At 48.4% G+C, this 17645-nt stretch overlaps 2 protein-coding genes across 12 annotated transcripts; one reads left to right on the top strand and one right to left on the bottom strand.

Moving 5' to 3' along the window:
- Positions 1-529: 529 nt before the first annotated feature.
- Positions 530-17638, bottom strand: GJA9 (gap junction protein alpha 9). Of its 5 annotated transcripts, none has more exons than XM_077189789.1 (3): positions 17528-17638; positions 16092-16161; positions 530-3893 (listed from the first exon to the last, which is right to left on the bottom strand). In XM_077189789.1, the coding sequence occupies exon 3, from the start codon at positions 3870-3872 to the stop codon at positions 2340-2342; it is 1533 nt and encodes a 510-aa protein (XP_077045904.1). In that variant the 5' UTR covers positions 3873-3893; positions 16092-16161; positions 17528-17638; the 3' UTR covers positions 530-2339. The 5 variants fall into 5 exon arrangements, 3 of the variants coding, with proteins under 3 accessions (XP_077045904.1, XP_054504419.2, XP_077045903.1); XM_054648444.2 differs by having other exon boundaries at positions 17346-17638; XM_077189788.1 differs by lacking the exons at positions 16092-16161; positions 17528-17638 and adding exons at positions 5187-5253; positions 10265-10381.
- Positions 9088-15108, top strand: LOC129129957 (NF-kappa-B inhibitor delta). Of its 7 annotated transcripts, XM_054648082.2 has the most exons (12): positions 9088-9212; positions 9914-10002; positions 10084-10117; positions 10280-10398; positions 10798-10982; positions 11474-11579; positions 12207-12353; positions 12510-12561; positions 13032-13189; positions 13569-13682; positions 13975-14139; positions 14725-15108. In XM_054648082.2, exons 1-12 carry the CDS (start codon positions 9197-9199, stop codon positions 14782-14784), a joined length of 1245 nt encoding a protein of 414 aa, XP_054504057.2. In that variant the 5' UTR covers positions 9088-9196; the 3' UTR covers positions 14785-15108. The 7 variants fall into 7 exon arrangements, with proteins under 7 accessions (XP_054504057.2, XP_077045900.1, XP_077045899.1 ...); XM_077189785.1 differs by having other exon boundaries at positions 9914-10117; XM_077189784.1 differs by having other exon boundaries at positions 13975-15108.
- Positions 17639-17645: the final 7 nt, after the last annotated feature.

The raw sequence follows: 17645 nt of genomic DNA on the forward strand, positions 1-17645 counted from the left end.
GTTTTAGAAATTCAAATTAATTCTGATTAATACATTTCAGTAGCTGCAGCTGACTGAAATCCCAGGAGAAAGTTGCAGCAAGCACAGCTGCAGAGGTGCCTACCCAAGAGGCTCTGAAATCTTCACGTCGAAAGTCTTTTGCCTTAGCCTGTAAAAAAAAAAAAGGCAGTTATACCTGTTTATTTTTCTGAAACGCGGTCTACAATCTATTTATTGTAGAAATGAAATAATAATAATTAAAAAAGACCAACCAAATGATCTTGCACATATGATGTTAGGGAGTTTTTACACTTTTTCTCCATGCTCCTCTGCAATGTTTTTATTTTTCAGTAGTTACTCTTCATTTGACAAAGTGCTGTGATGAAACAGAATGTTTAACTCCTGTCCAGACATTTTAAAAGTTCATAAAATTCCTCTCACAGCAGCAGAAAAATTGTTTTTTAACTTGTCTTGAACAATAAAAATACAAATGTCATATCCCATATGTGAACATCTAAATGCTGACTTTGTATTATTTAGACAGCAGGAACAGAGTGCATTAAATACGAGGCTTTTTATTATGGAGAGATTAAATGCAAAACAAGCATTAGCAGTTATTGCCCACAGAATTTATGCATCAAGAAATGCAAGAATCAAAGCCACAGCAGCAGCATTAACTTGCCTAAGTCACATTATACAGTAATGTACATTCCAGTATATTACAAAACCTTAAATTTTACAGTGTAAACACAATTACGTAGGGCTGTATTTATGTATACAGATAGAAGTGAAAAGGATACTTGCTGGAGAGAAATCTACAGGGAATAGTTTAAATAATCCCAGTGTGTATTTCTTACGTGGATAGCACCAAATTAATGTTGCTGCTACAAGCAAAAAAAGCCTTTTAGGTTTTCTGGCTCCTTTTTTGCCAGTATTGTACAGTTTTCAGGCAATCTGAACCATGGCTGTCTGTTAAGCATAATGACAGTGCCTTTTAAGAATTTAATCATGCTGTAACATCATTATCCTATATCTCACAAATCATTTTTTTCAGTACATGAACAGTATGTCAAATCTGCTAATAAAAAATACACCCACAAATGCTCATGCATTCCAGGTGGGGCCACCTCACCAAGTATTTACAGTGTTTCAGAGCTATGCAACTCAAATCAATGTATTTCACACATAGAAAGCTTGATTACAAATGTACCATAGTGTTTTGTTCATCTTTGCCTCCTTTATTTTTTCAAGATGTTTCATGGAACTTCCTTTACACCATGTGGACCTGAGCAGCAAGTGGATAAATGTCCCAATGTTTTGTAATTCCTATAAAAAGCATAAACACAAATGCTCCTCCTAAACAGGTAGAAGCTTTATTTGATTTAAAAGTTTATCAGAATTCAGGGGACAGACAGAAAAGGAGTAGTTTTATTGTTTGATAAACCTTTATATGTCTTTTGACATTGTGACTGAAATCAGGAAGGTACTACCATATTTACTTTTTTTGGTTCTCAGTTTTTGGCTTTGGGGTTTGATTTTTTTTCTGTTTTCCATAGTAAGCTTTCTGGTTTGTGAAATTTAAAATGTCTAATTAGTAAATTTCAGTAACTTGTTTTCTGATTTTGCTATCTTATTAGTGCTATGAAAATTATTAAAAATAAAGCTCACAACATGTCTGTAATTCATGATGTTTTAAAAAAATCAGTGGTGTATTGAATTCTGATAGTATGCTATGAGAAATACACTTTGATTTTTCTGCTGAGGAAGTCAGTGGTGATAACACTGAAAAGAAAGTGTACCATGGAGCCAAAGAATTCATTATCTGTTTTGTAAATGCTTTTTCTCTTTGTATTTACAACAGTTTGAACAGTGGAATAAGTTTACCATTCTGCTTTTGGTCAGCCACCAAGTGTCTGTTTTAATTCTCAGACTGATTAGGCAGAGCCATGTTTACCAATACATTCTTCTGAGAGCATCCTTAGCCTAATTTGATTTACTGGTCTTTGTAAAAAATATCATTAGACTGCAAACTTTGTCTTCTGCTTTTATTCAGTTCAAATAGTATCAGCTGTCATTTTATGCCTTTTTCCTAATATGTGGAATAGGAGGATGTATTTTTTCCTTTTTAGCTGGAGTGTAGAAGTTTATACACTGAGTCTATGCCACAATTTCATTACAAAGGTAGTAAAGAGACTGTTTAAAATTACTTAGCTACTATTCAAAGAGTTACACAGATTTTCTACCTATGTGAAGAGCTGGTTAAAGTTGAATTATTTAGCTACACTTACACAGGTCTGGGCTGTGTCAGTGTTCAGGGATTATCCCAGCAGTGTTTAGTGCAGCTGATGAGTTCACCCCTGTTATATTTGAAGATCAGTGGGGGCACGCCTGCTGCTGGCATTACTTGACAGTGACTGTTGCCTAGACAGAGAGAGAAGCTTAGGACTGTTCCAGTTTCTGCTTTGTGTCGATTCTGAGCTCACCACCCCCACAGAATCAGAAGTGTCTGCTCGGCTGGAATTTCTTCCATCAGCGTTGTAAGGACTTTGGGCTTTGTTTGCACTGAAACTGCTTTGTCTTCTGTCACTGTTCTTTGGAAGAGAAATTGTTGGTGCTCCTGTGCCCTCAAGCACTGCCTGTCCTCTGTCACTGGTACCAGGAAAAGTTGTCCCAGGCTGCAGTGAAGTTTGAGATGGCATCTCAGCAAAGCTTCTCCAGTACCTGTTTGCAGCAGGATCTGCATTCTGAGTATCAACAAGCAAATGTTTCTTTTCAGTCTCTTCTTGTGCATTATGTGTCTCAGTCCAAAGCTCACCAAGGAAGCCCTCGTTCTTATTTGTGCTAGCATTTTGAGTCTGATTGTCCAAAGCATTTGTAGCTGGCCTCTTCTTTGGAGATTTCTTTTCCTGATTACAATGGGTGTAATTGCTGCTGCTTTCTGTACGGTTATTTGGCACAGACTGAAACACAGAAGGAGAATTTAAAACTGGGTAGAGCATAGTGTCAGTTTGCTTTTCCATCAGAAAGGTGTAACTGCTAAGAGCACAAGGCAGTGTTTTCTGAGGGGTGGTGGGCATTCCCAAAGAAGAGTGTGGTATCACAGAGTATTTCTTAGATTTGTTTATGTAGAAATTCTCAGAGTCGTCTTTGGTTCTATTCTGCTCACACAGTCCCATTTTAATTTTTCGGAATCCTAAGTGGATAATTTCTAGAATATTTAACAGCAATGATACAGTTGCTATTGATTGCATAAATAAAATAAACACTGTCTTTTCTGTTGGTCTAGATACAAAGCAGTCAACTGTGTTTGGACACGGGTCTCTCTGACATTTATAAAGGGGATCTAAGTGAAAACCATAAAGGAGATACTGCCCAATCATGAAGCCAACTTCCACTGCAGATCTTGTGAAGATATGTATCACATAAGTGCAGAGCAAAGAGCCTCTCAGGGGTGCTTTGTTCAGCTTTCTTTGGTCCAGCTGCCGCAGCTCTCTCTCCAGTCTTTTACGGTTTTCAGTCATTTCTAATTCAGTGCTTTCAAGTTCCACCCTTACCTGAGCTTTCTTTTTTTGCCTTTCTTTTTCCAAGGCTCTTAGTCTGTACAAGGCATGACCCATATACACCAAGGAAGGGGAAGAGACAAAAATAACTTGCAAGACCCAGTATCTTATGAGAGAGATGGGAAAGGCCTCATCATAGCACACATTTCTGCAACCAGGCTGCTCAGTATTGCATATAAATTCTGATTGTTCATCATTCCAAACATCCTCAGTTGCCACTCCAAGGACAAGCATTCGAAATATGAAGAGGATTGTTAGCCAAATCTTTCCAATAATAGTGGAATGAATGTGGACCTCCTCTAAAATGCCTCCAAGGAAATTCCAGTCTCCCATGGTTATTCTGCCATATTAACACTAAAATGCATGAGAGAAACAAGTATCAAACATTGTAAAAGTTGCATTCCTTCCTTAATATGTAATGAAAAAAACAACACTGGGAAAACTATTATATCTCACATTGTAACCATGGGAACATGACCAACTGCTCATTGATAATTAGGTATTATTTTCTTTCACCTAGGAGAAGGAGAACTGCATCATCTGCCTGTGCCTGCATCATTATTATTATTATTATTTATAATTAACATCCTGATAAGCACATCACTACAAGATATTAAACACCCTCAGTCTGCATCAGATCAGTAGAAACTTGAGTGCCTGACCTGTAGCAGGATTAAAAGAGCATTATGTGATCCATTTGAACATCATCCAATAACAATGTACATTTATATTTAGGTCACTTATCCAGGTACAGGAATATTTGCTTGTCCTCATTTTTGGATGTTCCAAGCCCCATGTCACAGCTGTAATTATGGCAGTCCAATTACTGTTTCAGAGAGAAAATTGGTTATAGAAAGGAGCTCAAGAGAGAATAAATCATCTCATGGAAATGTCAATATTAATTAAAAAGACATGTTCAAGGATATAATTTTGTGCAGACATTTGCTTTTTGTTTATGGATGTCAACAATAAATAAATAGAATTGCTGTAATTGGTTCACTTCCTCTGACCAATGATACCTGCATTTGAAATAGTGACTAGAGTGCCTAACTGCCAAGCATTACTATTTTTGGCCACAACTCTTTGAAAAATAAATTATTTCCACAACAATTCTTTACCAGCATCTTCCTAAATGGCTGTCATCTGAATAAACTGGTAACATATGTGTATAATTGTACCTCTCACCTTTCTTTCATATGTTTGTTTCTCCATTAACAGAATACTACATTGTGGTCAAAACTTTAAATTCCTTTTCAATATTTATCTTATTGTATACATACACAATTGTAACACAATTTTTCTAATGTGTGGGGACAAGCTAAGCACTTCTAGCTAAACACCTTTTCATTGTATGTACAGCACAATTCAATAGAATAGTATCTTACTTTGCTGGTTTTTAGGATAAAAGTGCTCTAGCATAGCATTTTCTCTTCAAATGGGATTAATCTTCACCCTATAAAACAGGAGTGCTAACAAGTCAACAAAACCTGGAATGTTATGGTTGCAATATTGATATCCATAGAGGAATCTTTATGTTAAGCCTTCTAAACATGAAAATACTTTTGCAAATCAGTAGACAAATAGGCAAGTTAAACATTTAAAGAGAAACAAATTAAAAATAAATGGTAAATTAAAATTAAAACATACCTTTCTTTACAAAAATATGTAAAACTGCCACGTCCAATAACAAATTACAACCCCTGCCATCTTCCATCTGTGTGAGTAAATTGACACATTATAAGCAGTTTCTTTTGCTACAGTAGCAAATAGAGTGTGAGCTTTGCACATGGAATTTATATTTGCTGGGGCTGAAGGGAGGAGAAAATCGATCTCTTGTTCAATCTACTAATGCTCCAAGCATAATTTAACTATGAACAGTAAATATTCTCACTTTTAAAAAGCTAGAAATAAAAATTCTGCAGCTTTAAGTTGAGATTATCTTCTCTCTTGCCTCAATAGCACCTTTAAGTTTTAGGAACATTCTCAGCCTCATATAAATAACACAGAATAAACCAGAACTTTCAGACCATGTTTCAGTTTACATATCTCACCAGCAGCAGACATTCAGCTTGCCTGTGCAGAAGAAGGTAAATCTTCCCAAACACTCTCATTGTAAATCCCTGCAGTCTCTTCTCCTGCTCTAGCTAAGCACCACAACCCTGACATTAAAACATCAGTGGATGCACTTTTGGCCACCCCAGACTCACTCCCTGCTCCCAGACAGCATCTCCTGTATTCTGTGATTCTGCACTTCTCATTTATCCTCCTGAGACCATAATACTTGTCATGCTGACATCTTTAAAAGACTCCTGAACTTGACAGTGGTTTTACTCTATTTTCCCATCCATACCATTCAGTATTTCTTTATGGGAGCAAATCATTATAATTCCTGTCTTCAATGTCAGACATACTAAAGATGTCATTCTTCTTGATAGTGATCCTTACACATAGCCTATAAAAGCTGACCAGGTGACACAAGTTCCATCTTTAATCTAGACCTTAAGCCACTCATCTGCATTACCTCAGCAGGAAAAACTGGGAGAACAGGCTGAACTATTTTCTGTTATAAAAGAGTGCACAAACTGTCTGGCCTCAAAGAACATTTTGGGTACTGATGGTAAGCTGGGAAAACCCTTTCAAACACTCTAAACATTAAGAAATGTTGGGCAGGGGGGAGGGAAAAATACCTTATTTTACAAAAGGAGAAAAAAGAAATACATATGTCTATTTTGTGTACAAAACTGTTTTCTGGAGCCAGCATTAGCAGTGCAGTGCCAAGGGCACAGCCTCATTAGGCATGCCTGGTATTAATGTGCAAGTCCACTGCTAGGACCAATGCATATCCAGCACTATAATGTTCTTTTAGGTGATCCTCATCAGCACTCTGCAAAAGTGTAGTTCTGATTCAAATGTCCTGTAAAGGATGAACAAGCTTCCTCTGCTGAGAACTCTAAAAAGCTAATCATTATCTTTTAATTTGGTGCTGAAGATCAGTCAATAGGTCACGTCCAATTTCACACTTGACAGCTTGTCTGAAAGTACTCAATCATTGTGGCAAGCCAGCAGTCTCCAGCCAGCCATCTCTGTGAAGTACTTAAAGCAGGATTTGAAACATGTGTCTTCTCTTGAGTACCCAAAGTAGGTCTCTAAATATTTATCTGTTATTAATAAAACCCTCTAACTCTGCTGAAGTGGTGCACAGACACACACACACAACCTGCCAGCTCGTGCAGAGATGATGAAGATTTGTTTGAAAACCTGAAGTGTTTGGTGAGACTGAGCTGCCATGGCTGGAGATTTAGTTGCTCTGTAAAACCTAAATATTAAAAGAAAAACATGTAACAATCCACAGTGTTCCAGGATGCATTATCTCTTTTAAAATGCTACTACAGTTAAATGACAACTTGACAACTCACAAGGGAAAATAAATTCAAGTGCCAACAATAATTTTATAGTGTTGATGCTGCTTTTTACCTTAGTTCAGACAGCTTGCAACTCTGACTATTTACATAAACTGTTTATAACAACATCCAGAAATTAGTAATTTAATGTTGTATGGAGAGGCTATTAATTATTCTTCCAGGTCTAGAAGCTACCTCACTGGCTTTTTATTCACTGCAAAACATTCTCTAAATTTTTATAACTGCATTGATTTTTCTTAGCTTAGGGTCAAACGTCACAGTAACCCTCCAATCATGGAAATAGTCTCTGAAGATCAAGGCCTTTTCATTTCTCTACATCAATAATGTGCACTTTATGTGTACAATTGATTTTTATTTTCTCCTGTTGTCTGTCTGACCCACAATGGACAGCTGGATGAGCAGAGGCACAAACATCAGTGATGTGTCCACGTTTTCAGGCTAACATGAACTCACTCTCACAGTTTTCTTTCAGTAGTGAAAGAGGACCACAAATTATAAACTGCAACAATGACAAATTTGGACAACTGAACTACTCAATGTTGTCTTTAGGATCACCAGATTCAGCAGTACTGGGTTTGAAGGCAGACCAGAGATCACCACATGAAGACTGAAGCACATCATACTCTCCAAATTAGTGTATTTTCTGTGCTGCCTTAGAGATTCAGTTTTTATTGCTAAGATACATATGCAAATCAGTAGGTATGTTATAGATTCCCTCTTTATTGCTAAGATACATATGCAAATCAGTAGGTGCACATTTATATTTTCACTTTCACAAGCAAAATTTCTGAAGGTGCCCTGGCCTATATCAGAAAGTGTAAGGGTTTTTTTCACAGTTTCTGTCTTTATCTTAGTTCACTCTTGATAGTTTTTAATTCATTCCTCTCTTAGTTCCTTAACTTTAAACATTTGTATTTTCTGTATACTTTTATATAGCTTGCTGTCTATTTTCCTCTCTTAATCAATTGTCTGTAAAATTTTGTTTATACACATACACTGGTACTGTAGCTTTCTGTGCCTGCTTTTAGTTCTCTCCTGACCTTGCTTCTCTTTGTATTTTCAAGTTTCCATGTGTACTTTATAAGGCTTCCTCTCTCTATTTTTTTTCTTCTTTCCTGCCTGTTCTGTATCCATCTGCTGGGCTCAGGGTCAGTGTCTGTGTTGGGGCCAGAGGAAGGGAGATGGGACTACCTGGGAGCTGCAGTTGTACTCAGGAGGTACAAGGGAGCCAAGGAATAAGAGAGGCTGCAGGAAGGGATGGGCTGGGACAGCAAATGTGCAGCCACTGAGACTGGGGTGTATAAACCACAGCCTTTGGTCAGGGTGCTTTGCTGTTCCAGCTCTTTGGGCAGGTGTGTTCTGGCATTTAGAGAATGGAGCTGCCTGTCTGAGTAAGGCTTCAGGACCTGTGTAGTAGAAAGAACACTTGTGACACACCCCCCCCCCAGTCAGGACCCTGGAGGGAACCTCCCTGCTGTGTGACATCCCCAAAAACCAATCCACCAGCCTTGGTGGCCTCAGGAGTCTTCATGGTCTCAGTGGATCCCATGGTTTCCTGGAGTTGGGGGTCCCATGTGTCAGAGGCTCCCACCAAAATCAGGCTGAGCCCCCCCATCCTAAATGCCACCCCCAAATGGGTCAGAAGCCTCCCTCAGATGGGGCAGAGATGCCCCCAGATGGGTAAGACACACCCCACACCCCCCAAGTGGGGGGTATGGAGGGGAGCAGTGACATCCTGCAAATTGTGGGTGGTGGGACAGCCCTGGTCCCTCCCCCAGTAAAGGCACCAGCCCTGGTGTCTCCACAGTCTTCATGGTCTTCGTGGGTCTCGTGATCTTCTGGGGTTGGGGAGCCAGAGCCCCCTCCTAGCATGGGGAAGAGAGTCCCCCAAGTGGGGCAAAGACCCACACAAAATGATGGGGGCTGAGAGGGACCCTAGATTGTCGCCCCAAATCGCTGCTGATGACGCCAAAAGGGAACAACCCAGGAGCTGTGACCCATCCCAACACCCCCTCAGAGGACCCCGGCCCCGGGGTGACTCCGCCACCTTCACCCATCCTCTGTGTCCCCTGGGCCCCCCCGAAGCTCCGCCCCCCCGCTTTGTCACCCGTCGCAACAGCGACAGCGTTGGCGTTTTGGTGGCGTTTCCCTCCGGGGCGGGGTTTCCTCGCCCAAGTCCCCCCAAAACGGTCCCCGCGTCCGCCCCGGCCCCATTTGCCCCCGGATCCCGCGGGGATGCGGCCCCAGAGAGGTATGGGGGGATAAGTGGGTTGGGGGGTTTGGGGGCGCGGGGTGTCGCGGGCCCTTTCAGACCCGCTTTGAGGGGACGCTGGCCTTTTAAACGTTCTGGAACAGGGTGCTGGCCCTTTAAAACACCTGGGAGAGCGCGCTGGCCTTTTAAAACGCTCTTTTAGGGGACACTGGCCCTTTAAGAGCTGCTTTTGGGAGACACTGGCCCTTTAAGAGCTGCTTGTAGGAGACACGGGCCCTTTAAGCCTCGCTTTTAGGGGACACTGGCCCTTTAAGAGAGCCAAGAAGGGTCTGCCGACCCTTCAGGAGACCTGGGGGGAAGTAGGGGGGACACTGGCCTTGAAGGAGCGGGGGGACTCCCGGGGCCTCCCCGCTGGATTCTCCCCGCGGGGGAGGAGGGGGTTCCCCGGGGAGGAGGGCGGGGACGGCGGGGGCGGGCGGTGACGCATGGGAATCCCCGTGACGTCACGACAGGGGGATTCCTGCCTCGCTGGGGGAGTGCCCAGGGCTTTGGGGTTCCCGGGGGGCCCGGTTATGACACGGCGGTTTGAGAGGTCTCAGGAGTTCAGGGGGGACCCCCGAACAGGGTCTGGGTGAGACACGGGGATCTAGGGGACGCCTGGGCGCTTGGCGGGGTTTTAGGAGTTTTCAGGGTTCCCCGTCATCCCGGGGACCCCCGAACCCTCCCTTGCACACCCCCAGGTCCCCCCCGCGCCGCTCCGCCCCAGACGGTGAAGCAGCTGCTGAAGGAGCTACGGCAGCAGAAGAGCAGGGAAGGGGCGAGATCCCCGGTGGGTGACCCCCTCTCCCAGGTGACACCTCCCCCGGGGACACCTCCACTCTCCTCCCTGACCCCCTCGCTCTCCCTCCAGGTTTTGGCTCTGCCCTCCCCGCGCCCCTCGGATGGTGAGTGACCTGCGACCCCCCAGTTCCTCCCAGATCCCCACACATCCCCTGTGCACTGTAAATATTCTCCATGCTTCCCCTCATCCTTACGTCCCCCCTTCCCCTCCCACTCCCTCCCCAAGTCCGTCCCCATGTCCCCCCCATGACCTGGTGTCCCCTCAGGCGCTCCCTGGCCCGTTGTCCCCGCGGTGACTCCCAGCCTCTGTGCGGTCCCACATGTGTCCCATGGCAGCCCGGGGGGGGCCCACGGGGGAAGGGTCTCCGGTCCCAGGGGGTTTCAGGTGAGCTGGTTCGAGGGGACGGGGGAGAAATGGGGAATGAACTGGGGGGTTCAAGGGGGGGCAGTGTGGTAAATGGGGGTCAATGGGGGAAAATGAGAGGGCAGTGGGGGGAGAATGGAGGGGAATGGGAGATAAAGGGAGGGAAATGGGGGGGACAAGGGGGCAGACAACTGGGAGGGGAATGGTGGGGCAATGCAGAGTTACATGGGGGAATGGGATGGTTAAGGGAGGCAATGGGAGGGAATGAAGCAAGCGATTGGGGACAGTGGAGGGGCAATGGGGGAGATGATGTAAATGGGGGCAATGGGGTGGCAAGGGGAGGAAAATGGTGGGGGGGATCATTGGGGCAGGGGTAACTGGGACCAAGCCCCCCTCCACCTTGACTGCTGTCCCCCCAAGGCTGCTGCCGTCCCTGGCCCTGCCTGGCCCCATCCCACAGTGCCGTGGGGAGAATTTGGGGCCTCCCTGCTGGGAAGGGAGATCCAAGACCCATATCCTGAACCCCAGGACCTGGCAGCCGCCCGCGCTGCACTGGGGGGCCAAGACCCCCGCGAGCTGCTGCGGCAGGACGAGGAGGGGGACACGTGAGTGAATGGGGGGCCATGGGAGGGCACTGGGGGGTATGGGGGCCATAACGGGGTACAGGGGTCAGGGGTCCATGATGGGTCAATGGGCTAAATTGGAGCAAATGGGGGGCGCCAATGGGGGGGCAGTTTAGGGGGTCACTGGTGTGAAGGACAGTCAGTGGGGCCCACAGCAGTGCAATGGGAGGGCAATGGGGTGAGTGGGGTCAATGTGGTGTTCAGTGGGGGGCAATGGGATGAAGGGGGTCTGTGGGTGAGATCAGTGTGGGGTAAATATGGAGGTCAGCAGGGAGGCAATGTGGAGGTCAGCAGGGAGGCAATGGGGGAATCAGTGGGACAAGGCAGTGCTGGGAAGGCCCCAGGGGCAGTTGTGAGGCACTGGGAGGAGCTATGGGGTGACCAAGTCCTTTTGTGGGGTCTGTGTTCTGGGAGGAAGGTGGGGGGTGGGCAGAGGGGCAAGGGGGTCCCCTGTAACCCCGCTCCATCCCCAGGCTGCTGCACGTGCTCTGTGCCGGGGGGCACTGGGCACTCGCCCGGGCTGCGGCCGAGGCTCTGCGGGACCTGGGGGGACTTGAGGTGCGGGAGCACCTGGGCAAGGTGAGGGGGGGACACACCTGGGGGGCATCTGGAGGAGATCAAGGTGCAGGAGCAGCTGGGCAAGCTGTGGGGGTAGGGGAAGCTCGAAGTGCAAGAGAAAGTTGAGGACATTGCTGGTAAAGAAGGGGTAATAAGTTGGTCTTACTGGGGCAACAAGGGGGTGATGGAGGTAAAAAGATGGGGTAATTAATAATGGGGGGTAGTTAATTCTAGGATAATTAATCACAGTGTTCTGTTGCAGTCTAATAATAGAGGGAGTGCTGGATAATAAAGGGGCAATTAATACTGGGGGGTAATAATGGGTGATTAGTGATGGTGTAATTAGAGTACAATAAAGGGCAATCAAGGGGCAATCAATAACAAATCATTAATGAGGGGATGATCAAGGAATGAAAAGGGGGGGCAGAGCAGTTGCAGAATGCCAGAGTGATAATTTGAGGGTTCAGGGGTGCTGGATGCCCCCCAGCCAGCCCTGACTCCCCTAGATCTCACTGACCTTCCTTTTTTCCCTGCAAGAGCCCCCAGACCCCCTTTACCCCCGAGACATCTAATTCCCCCTAGGAGTGACTCACGTCCCCCCTGACCCCCTGTTCATTCTGTCCCTGACCCCCGCACTGATGTCCCCAGACTCCCCTGCTGGTGGCAGCAGCAGCCGCAGCCCCGGAGATTGTGCGGGACCTGCTTGTCCTGGGGGCCAATCCCGACGCCGCTGACCACGGGGGCCGCACGGCGCTGCACCTGGCTGCAGCCTATGGGCACCCTCAAATCCTCCAGGTGAGACCCCGACCCCATGGGGACCACAAAACCCTCCCAAAGGGGACCCCAAAGTGGGTCCAGAAGGGACACAGTTGTCCTGGGAGACCAGGGAACCGGCCTAGTGGGGTTCCTGGTATCCAGGGGGACCCCAGATCTTCCCCCTTGCCTTCCCAGGCCATGATGTCCTCGGGGGTTCCTGTCAACGTGGAGGCCAGAAATTTTGAGGGTCAGCAAATTTGAGGGGGGCAAGGGTGGTGGAGGGGCTTGGGGTGGACCCCTGGTTTTGGGGTGAGGGTGATTCTTGGGGAGTCCTTGTTTGGGTGGGACCAGGGAGAGTTCAGTTGGTGGGTCCCCAATGGGAGGGGGACTCAGGGGTCCCTGATTTGGGGTCTCTGACAAGTCCCTATTTCAGAGTGTCTTAGGAAAGTCCCACTTGAGGGGTACCTTATACAGAGGGGCTTGGGGGTCCCTGGTTTGAAGGGGACACTGGGGATCCCCATTTTTTGGTAGCTCTTGGTGGGATGCATCACTGTTTTGGGGGGATGGGGGATCTCCAGTTTGGGGGTCCTGGGTGATGGTGGGAGAGTCTCAGGGGTGTGTTTGTTCTTTGAGGGGGTCCCTAGGAGGATTCCCAATTCCAGAGGGGCCCTGTTTGGGGGAGGTGCCCTTCCTGAACCCCTCTTGGTTCCCCTCCAGGCCAGACCCCTCTGCACTGCGCTGTCCTGGCCCACAACGCCTCCCTGCAGGGAGGGCACAGCCCCACAGGGGGCTCTGGAGGGGGGTCCCCCACTCCCCAGGACCGATTCCGCTGTGTGGAGCTGCTCCTGCAGATGGGGGCAGACAGCAGCAGCCAGGTACAGACCCCCCCAAAGACTCCCAGGTACCCCACAACTCTCCAGGTGTCCCTCAGATCCCCACACAGACCTCTGTGCCCCTCAAAGATGTCTGTGTCCCACCTCAAGGTCCCTGTGTGCTGGGCAGACCTGAGCTCCTGGCCTTTGGGGTCCTTTTGGGTCCCTTGGGGTACCTTGGGTTGGGGAGGGGTGTGAGACCCTCAAAGACACCTGTGTGCCCCTCAAAGACACCTGTGTGTCCCTTCAGGGTCCCCATGGGCTGGATAAACCTGTTCTCCCAGGCACTGGGATTTCTTGGGGTCCCTTTGGGGAGGTTGAGGAGGTTGTAGGGGTGTGAGAGCTCCTGTGGGACCCCCCCTGAGCCCTGTTTTGCCCCCAGGACACCAAAAGCAGCCTGACAGCGCTGCACATGGCCGTGCGGGGAGGCAACCTTGCCCTGGCCCACCTGCTGCTGCGCCAGCCTGGCATGGCCCCCCGCCTCATCAACATCAAGGTTTGAGGGGCTGGGGGAGCTCTGAGGGGGGCTCTGGGTTCTCTCTAGGGCCTTGTGGGGCACTTGGGACTGGAGGACCCCTGTGGGGCTCTTGGGGCTGTTTGGAGGGGTCTGTGGAGCTCTTTGGGGTTCCTGTAGTGGCTTGCGGGGTGTGAAAGGGCTCTGGGAGGCTCAGAGGGATCAAAAGGGCACTGGGGGCTTTGGGGTGTCTGTGGGGAGTCTGGGGGGGCTGGAGGTATCAAGGGTCTCTGAGGTACCTCATGGGTACCCTGAGCCCCCTCACATCCCTCAGGCCCACGGGAACACGCCCCTGCACATGGCAGCAGCACTACCTGGGACCCCCAGCCAGGAGCCCCTCGTGAGGCTGCTCCTGGCCTGGGGTGCCGACCCCAGCGCCCGCAACCTGGAGCACGACCTGCCCCAGAGCCTGCTGCCCCCGGGGGCCCCCGGAGACCAGGTGAGACCCCCAGATCACCCCCACAGCCAGCACCATCCCCAGCACCATCCCCAGATCACCCCCACAGCCAGCACCATCCCCAGATCACCCCCACAGCCAGCACCATCCCCAGCACCCCCCATCACCCCAGATCTGACCCCAGATCACCCTCACAGCCAGCACCATCCCCAGCACCCCCCAGCACCCCAGATCACCCCCACAGCCAGCACCATCCCCAGCACCCCAGATCTGACCCCAGATCACCCCCACAGCCAGCACCATCCCCAGCACCCATCATCACCCCAGATCTGATCCCAGATCACCTTCACACCCAGAACCCCACTGCACCCTAAAACTTCCTGCTGATGGAGGGAAATGCCTGGAATTGCTCCTGGAGCCCCAAAATCCCACTGTTTGGCCTCAAAACCCTGCTGCTATGTCCAAAAGTTCTGCTGCTTTATCCCCAAATCCTGCTGCTTTACCCCCTCATTTTCACAAGCCCCGCAAACCTTGGGGTCCTGTCTCAGGATCACTGGGTGACATCCCCACATTCTGGGGTAGAACCCCGTGTTTTGGGGACCTCCCTGAGCCTTCTCTCTCCCACAGCTCCGCCTGCTCCTGAGGAGCCGCCGGGGGTCCCATCGCCCCCCCCACACCGCCGAGTGACGTCAGCGGGGCGGGGTCTCCCCGGTATCAGATGGGAGGACACCCCCATATTGGGGGATTTCCCCATGTTAACTTTTCCTGATTTCAATGAAATTGCCCCCAAATTTCTGTGAAATGAGTCTGAACCACATTGGTTTGGTGGGGGGAGGAGCACAGAGGGGGTCCAGCTCCCCCTTGCCCTCCCCCCCAGCCTCATTAATGGGGGCTGCTAATGAGGGGCGTCTCCTCTAAATTGGGGGATTTGGGTGGAGCATGCAAAATTGGAGGGGAAACCCAAAAACTGAGAGGATTCTGGAATTAAATAAAAACTTTCTTAAAATCTGAGTCTGTTTTTTCCCAGTGCCCTCAGTCTCTCCTCAGTCCCTCCCAGTGCATCCCAGGGACCACAGAAAAAGAAGGGGGTTCTGGAACAGAGGGCTTCAAATTGAGAAAACCTCCTTTTCTCTTCTTTTAAGGATTAAGTCATCAAAACCACCTCTCTGAGACTATTTTAAGGCTTTCAGTTAAGGGGGTAAATGGTGGGAAGCATGAGGGGAAAAGAGCAGGAAACACAAGGGAGAAAGGGTGGGAAATGCAAAGGGAAGGAGGGTGATAACCATGAGGGTGGGAAATGCAAAGGGAAGGAGGGTGATAACCATGAGGGTGGGAAATGCAAAGGGAAGGAGGGTGATAACCATGAGGGTGGGAAATGCAAAGGGAAGGAGGGTGATAACCGTGAGGGTGGGAAATGCAAAGGGAAGGAGGGTGATAACCATGAGGGTGGGAAATGCAAAGGGAAGGAGGTGATAACCATGAGCCACTTGGGGTGACTCCCAGAGGTGCCCCCAAATGCTGAGGTTTCCCCTCCCCGTGCCTAGGGGTGCTCTAGAGGAACTGGAGAGGGGAGCATCCCTCAGAACCATCAAACACCTTCCGAGTCCCCTCACAGCCAGACCATCCCAGATCCCCCAACCCACCTTCAAACCCTCCCAACATCACCCCAAACCATTTTAGGCAGCTACAGCTCCTCTTTAGCACTCTCAAACCTCACCCAGCACCACTGAAAAGCCAATTGAGCTTACTAACACTCTATAGGGACTCCAGTGTTATACACTGATGTGTTGTCTTGATTTTTTAAGTTTTTCTAAGATTTCTGATATTTACATTCTTATAACAAACTTTTTCACACACTTTATGTAAATAACTTATTGGTTTGCATTCTTTTATAGAAGAACAAAAAATTTGATGAACTGTTGGTTTGTCCAGTGTCACTGTCACTTTTGAGAATCTATAAACATTGGAGTCAAAAATTCAATATTCTCTTTTACCCTTGTAAAAAACTGCGTGTCCGCGTCGCGTTATTTCGTGTCCCACAGTAACACTGATGCAGTTCAGGACCTGAAAAATATGAAAAAGATAAAAACTTCAACCAAAAGCCGTCACCCCACGGGCAGTGCGCTCTCTCCCGAGCGCACAGCGCCACCTCGCGGCTCCCCAAAGCTCCAGCAGGGGGCGCTGCGTGCCCGCCCAAGGGCCCCCAGGGCGGGCCCGGTAACGGCGCTCGAACGGAGCCCAGGGCGGGAAGCGCGGGGCTGGGCAAGCAGACAATGCCTGGAAGGGACATGGGGACAGCTGATTGGGAACCCAGGAAATTCCTCTGGCTGCCCTGGAGGAGTTGAGACCCTGCCCGGGGGCTCAGAGACCTTGGCACAGAGCCCAAGCCACCCCTGTGCCTTTGATTTTGACCCATGGAAAAACAATTACCAACCTATTACAAGTCAAAAGAGTTTAAGTAGAATAACAGTTAGTTTGTAACAGGGTGAAAAATAGATTTTTGAGGTTTTTAGAATGGGCGCTTGGGGTCCAAAGATGGAGGAATTTGGGTGTACCCTGTCCTTCTTCTTTCTTCTTCCTCGCCTCCATCTTCTGGGTAATGCTGGCAGTTTTGGATTGGTTTAAGGTAGAAAATCCCTGTCTAACAAAGGTGATAGGTATTGGGAAGTTATTGTAAATAATGTACACATAGTCTTTAATATAAAAAAACAAGACTGCCTCTGAGGCGGTCAGGGTGCCTCAACCCGACCTGCCAGACAGACCTCGGCAGGTCAGAGGAAGAATGTTATGGATAAGAAATAATAAATAACCTTGAGAATGAGAACAGAAGAATCCTGACTCCTTATTCGACTCTGGGCTGGGAAAAAGAGACTTGTACGTATCTCAGAGTAACTCTGACAAGCAGAGATTCTGAGAGCCTAGAACTCCATTGACTTGGCAAGCCGTGCCTACGCCTTCTTTCCATGTCTTGCCAAACACTTCCTTGCCATACCTTGCCTATCCCTCCCTTGGATTGTCTTGACTTTGTTTACCCCTCTATTGCCTTGCCTTGCCTTCCTGTAGTGGAATGGCCCTGGCTGGATGCCAAGGTCCCACCAAAGCCTGTCTGTCAGTCCCCTCCTGAATGTGAAGTGGGGAGAAAATATACGTTTAATTAATTGAGATAAGGACAGAGATCTGCTCCGATCCATGGGCCCAGCAACTCATGTCACCAGACACATTGCAAATTTTTGGTAAAAGCTATTTACCATCCTCCCCGTTCCCGTGTCTGAGCAACAGCCTCCTCAGGTGTATCCTAGAGACACGAACGTTCTGCTCTGACACCGTGCTGTTATTGGGAGATTAGAGTAACGGCAGTCTAAGTTAAAAAGCCGGCTCTGGCCGGTGTCCATTATCATATTTCAAGTCTCCTAGCCCTGCAGTCAGTCACCTTTATGGCAGAGGGGCCGTCACTCCGGGCCGTGCCGCTGCCCCGCTCCCGGAGCCCTCACGGCGCCGGGAGGGCGGGGCCGACGGGCGCTGTGGCCCCGCCCCCTCGCGCCGAGGGC

The sequence above is a fragment of the Agelaius phoeniceus genome, chromosome 22 (assembly GCF_051311805.1).
Source record: "Agelaius phoeniceus isolate bAgePho1 chromosome 22, bAgePho1.hap1, whole genome shotgun sequence".
Classification (NCBI taxonomy): Eukaryota; Metazoa; Chordata; class Aves; order Passeriformes; family Icteridae; genus Agelaius; species Agelaius phoeniceus.

Coding starts and splice junctions, on each gene's coding strand:
- LOC129129957 (XM_077189782.1), top strand. Junction 10,118..10,279: donor CTCCCCGCGCCCCTCGGATG/GTGAGTGACCTG, acceptor GTGTCCCCTCAG/GCGCTCCCTGGCCCGTTGTC. Junction 13,190..13,568: donor GGGCAGACAGCAGCAGCCAG/GTACAGACCCCC, acceptor TTTTGCCCCCAG/GACACCAAAAGCAGCCTGAC.
- GJA9 (XM_077189789.1), bottom strand. CDS start 3,872: ATGGGAGACTGGAATTTCCTTGGAGGCATTTTAGAGGAGGTCCACATT.